The 4,774-nt window shown below is 48.4% G+C and overlaps 1 protein-coding gene across 3 annotated transcripts; it reads left to right on the top strand.

The window, feature by feature from the left end:
* Positions 1-643: 643 nt before the first annotated feature.
* On the top strand, positions 644-3,540 carry LOC307229159 (protein EOLA1). Of its 3 annotated transcripts, XR_013844115.1 has the most exons (4): positions 644-708; positions 1,366-1,638; positions 1,944-2,287; positions 2,421-3,540. XR_013844115.1 is itself a non-coding variant. In XM_079999069.1 (3 exons), exons 2-3 carry the CDS (start codon positions 1,386-1,388, stop codon positions 2,156-2,158), a joined length of 468 nt encoding a protein of 155 aa, XP_079855195.1. In that variant the 5' UTR covers positions 644-708; positions 1,366-1,385; the 3' UTR covers positions 2,159-3,540. The 3 variants fall into 3 exon arrangements, 2 of the variants coding, with proteins under 2 accessions (XP_079855195.1, XP_079855196.1); XM_079999069.1 differs by having other exon boundaries at positions 1,944-3,540; XM_079999070.1 differs by having other exon boundaries at positions 650-708; positions 1,369-1,638; positions 1,944-3,540.
* The last annotated feature ends 1,234 nt before the right edge of the window (positions 3,541-4,774 follow it).

Genomic DNA, 4,774 nt, shown 5'->3' with positions numbered 1-4,774 from the left:
GCCTCACAGCAAGAAGGTCCAGGGTTCGATTCCCACCTGGGGCGCTGTTGGCACCGTGCTCCGGCGGGTTATCTCCCAAATAGGAGCCTCTGTGTGGAGTTTGCATCTTCTCCCTGTGCTCACATGGGGTTTCCTCCACCTAACGTCAGTTAGGACCCCCCCCAAAAACATGCACTTAAATGCAGAGGAACCATTTCACCGGCCACCATCCAAAGCATGTGTGGCAAGCTGTGTGACAAATAAAGATAGTTTCTTTCTTCTCCTTCCTCCGGGGCAGCAGCCAGGAGCGTGCAGCATTCGTCGACGCCCGGAGACCTGGTGACAAGTGTCCATCGCTGGTCAGACCATGATGGGTGCATGTTTTGGGTGGGGGTCCTTACTGACGTGAGGTGGAAGAAACCCCATGTGAGCACGGGGAGAACATGCAAACTCTGCACGAGGCTGCGGCAGGCAGAGTTTTTCTCTTTATGGTCCAATGCATATGTGAGTATGTGTATATATACACAGTTCTTTATATTTATTGTTTCTTTTTCGGTCTGTCAATACAACCGGAATTTAAAACGAACACAAAAAAACGTTCCTTTCACTTCCGGTTCCACGACCCGGAAGCAACACACAGGTCACGTGCTTCTACCGGAAGTGGGCGGGGCCTCCACGGATCGCGGCGGCAGACGCGCGTCAGGCTTTCAGTTTGATTCTACACTAACGGTAGTAGTATTCTGGTAGTACTCTCGTAGTGGTTGTGTTCTAGTAGTACTGCAGTAGTATTTGTACTTGCTGAAATAGTACTTGTACTTACCACAGTAGTACTTGTACTTACCGCAGTAGTACTTGTACTTACCACAGTAGTACTTGTTACTGCAGTAGTACTTGTACTTACCACAGTAGTATGTGTACTTACCGCAGTAGTACTTGTACTTGCTGCAGTAATACTGTAGTAGTACTCTAGTAGTACTTGTACTTGCTGCAGTAATACTGTAGTAGTACTCTAGTAGTACTTGTACTTGCTGCAGTAGTACTGTCATAGTATCCTAGTAGTACTTGTACTTGCCATTGTAGTATGTGTACTTACAGAAGTAGTACTTGTACTTGCTGCAGTAGTACTGCAGTATTACTATAGTAGTACTTGTACTTGCTGCAGCAGTACTTGTTCTTACTGCAGTAGTATTTGTACTTGCTGCCGTAGTGCTTGTTCTTACTGCAGTAGTACTTGTACCTACTGCAGTAGTGCCTGTACTTGCTGCAGTAGTGCTTGTACTTACTGCTGTAGTACTTGTAATGCTGTGCTTGTACTTGCTGCAGTAGTACTTGTACTTGCTGCAGTAGTACTTGTACTTACTGCTGTAGTACTTGTACTTGCTGCAGTAGTACTGTGACTGAGCTGGATGGAGTTCCTGTGCCTGTCGCTCCGCCAGCCCTACGCCGGCCTGGTGCTGTGCGGGGTGAAGTGCCTGGAGAGCCGCTGGAGCCCGGTGCTGGCTCCGGCCGAGGGCCACACCCTGGCAGTGCATGTGGCCTGGAGGGACTGGGAGGGCCAGGACTGGAGGACGGTGCTCACCCAGCGGCTGGGCCTGGACCCCGGCCGCCTGGAGGCTCTGCTGTGGGACGGGGAGCGCTGCGGCCGCGGTGTGGTGGCAGGTGAACCCGACACAGAGCTAACACAGCTTCTAATGTCAACACAGTTAGATGATAAAAATAAGAATAATAATAACAACCATCATGTTGTAAAGAATACACATTTATATGTAAGATGTATTTAACTGAATTCATTGTTCACACCGCGTTGCGTTTTCGAGAACTTCCTGTTGCAGAGTTAGTTTACTGAGTTAAATAGCATTTGTGACCTCAGTGTTTAAGTCATTTTTTATAACAAACACCAACGGAACCTTTTTTGAGGACCAATCAAATAAAAGCGTCTATTAACGCGCTCCCGTCTCTTTAAGGCCTGGTGGATGTGGGTGGGACCTGGCTGTGCCCCGCCTCCCTGCCTGAGGCGGAGCTGTATGAGCTGCAGCGGTCAGCGCTTCTGATTGGTCTAGAGGGAAAACACCTGACCCGCCTGTCCAATCCCCGTTGGCTGAGGGCGCCGCTACCCGCCAGGGGCCAGAGGGGCCTGTGGAGTGTCAGGATCCCCACAGAGCTGCTGCCCCCGCCGTGACACCGCCGACAGCGGCCGTCTCCGGCTTCTCTCTGAAGACCAGCCGACGGGATCCTGGAACGGATGCTGGACCGGGTCCAACATGGCGTCGCGCAGCCAGCGTCTCAGAAGTGAAGAAGAGGGCGGGAGGTGAACTGAGCGTCGTTTGATCTTCCTGGTTCTTTTTAATATTAATATCTTCTCAGAGATATTTCTGTGGAAAGATTGAATTTTATTGTTTTATTTTATTGAATTATATTGTTTTAATCAAACGTTGGTCCAGTTTGCCGCCATGACACAGAAACTTCCATCCTGGAAGGCGTGGCCCCCAACCCCAGCGAGGTGTCAGTCCCACGCAGGAAATGCAAAGATGACGCCACCACCTCCACCACAGCAGCTACATGAAGAGACCAGAGTAAAAAAGAGTGGAGTTAAACAGCAAGAAACAGAAGACTCCAAGTCCAGATTCAGAACTGTTACTTGAGAGACAATCAAAACAATCTTTATTTACATATTTTCAAAGGACGTCTCCAACCATTCATAAAAAACAAAGAAAGTAAATAAAAGAACAACAGAAGAAAACAACAAACCCATAAACATAGATATAGCCAGACCCCACCCGGGCCCTCACTAGAGCTGCTCCCGGTCAGATCCTTTCTCCACCTTCATCCTTCTACTCCTGTAGTTTTAACATCTTTTCTCTCCTGTAACAAGTTAATCAGTTTTTATTTAGTAACAGTTGTTTTTTTAAAACCTGCACCGTAAATAAAAACAACATTGGAGCATTTCTCACTGAAAAAAGTTATTTTAGAACGACAAATAAACATGAAACATTAATAATGACAAATAAACATTTTATTCTCGGACATTCAGTGTCACGGTCAAACATAGTTTCCGTTGCTTCACATTAAGTTTGTTTTTTCACTGGAAAGCAGCTGATCTCTGGTTTAAAGATCTCTCCACACAGTGCCACGCCCTCTGTTTCACTTTTTCTTGAACACTTTGACACAGTATTTGTACAGTGTTTTACCTTTCACCACGTACAAATCTGTCTTGTCTCTTTAAAACCTTGTAAAACAGGACTAAAGCCAAGCAGTGGAAAAGGATCATTTTTGTTCTGTTTGTTGCCGTCATCCCTCAGCGTCACCAGCTCTTCTCAAACACCTTCTGCTGGTCCAAGGAGATGAGACCAGTAGCTAAACCCAACGAACTAGAGACGTCAAGATGTCCTGACTCAGTGAAATATAGTCTAGGATGGAGCTAGCAGACACGCAGTACGTCTGGTCCTGATCCATTACCTCCCTCAGTCTGTTTCCTGCACCTTGGACAGGAGCTTGTAGTCCGCGCAGTGCAGAGATACCGGGCAGCAGTTCTTCATGTCTTGGAGGTTGCCTTTTTTTGATAAAAATGTTAAAACTGCCCCCCTGCAGCTCAGAGGCAAAACCATTTTCTTTAAACTTTCATTAAAAACATCTAAAAGTTCTGAGTTTAGTTTGTCCCAAAAAGTAAGAAAAAAAAAACTGCAGGAAGCCCATCTATGCCTATGGCCTCGCCCCCCTCCATGCTCTGCAGTGTGATGTACAGCTCCTCTGCAGCCAGTGGCCCCTCCACCTCCATGTTGGTCTCCTCAGAGACCTGGTGCCAGTTGCTGCAGAATGATTTGAACAGCTCTTCATCCTGCACATAAAAAATGTGGAACATTTTATTTTGTGCCATGAAATAAAATGTTCCCTGGTGTGATTTGTCTTTTATCAATGTGCATTCTCAGAATCAGATCAGAAGAATCAGAATAGTCTGTTTCAAAGAGTTTGTGTCCGGGATGGGAGGGGTCAGCCACAATTTTACCTGCACGCCTCAGGGTCCTTGAACCGTACAGGTCCTGGAGAGATGGCAGATTGCAGCCTTCTCAGCAGAGCGAATGACACACGGCAGTCTGCCCTTGTCCTTGGTGGTTGCAGCAGCGTACCAGATGGTGATGGAGGAGGTACGAACAGACTCTGATGGAGGTGTAGAAGTGCACCATCATCGTCTCTGGCAGGTTGAACATCCTCAGCTGCCGCAGGAAATACGTCCTCTGCTGGGCTTTCTTCATGATGGAGCTGATGTTCAGCTCCCATTTGAGGTCCTGGGAGATGATGGTTCCCAGGAAGCGGCAGGACTCCACAGAGTCGACTGGGGAGTCACACAGGGTGGTGGGGGTGAGTGGGGCTGCGTTCTTCCTGTCCACAACCATCTCCACTGTCTTTAGAGTGTCGAGCTTCAGGTTCTGGCTGCCCCAAGTCACCAGATGGTCAAGCTCCCACCTGTAGGCGGACTCATCCCCACCAGAGATGAGCCCAATGAGGGTGGTGGTGTCCGCAAATTTCAGGAGCTTGACAGACTGGTGGCTGGAGGTGCAGCTGTTGGTGTACAGGGAGCAGAGCAGAGGAGAAAGAACGCAGCCTTGAGGGGAACCGGTGCTGATGGTCCGGGAGTCAGAGACGTGTTTTCCCAGCTTCACGTGCTGCTTCTTGTCAGACAGGAAGTCTGTGATCCACCTGCAGGTGGAGTCAGACACGCTCAGCTGGGAGAGCTTGTCCTGCAGAAGAGCCGGGATGATTGTGTTGAAGGCAGAGATAAAATCGACAAACAGGATCC

Source organism: Zeus faber (assembly GCF_960531495.2).
Source record: "Zeus faber genome assembly, chromosome: 4".
Taxonomy (NCBI): Eukaryota; Metazoa; Chordata; class Actinopteri; order Zeiformes; family Zeidae; genus Zeus; species Zeus faber.
This window is presented reverse-complemented; position numbering and strand designations above follow the sequence as displayed.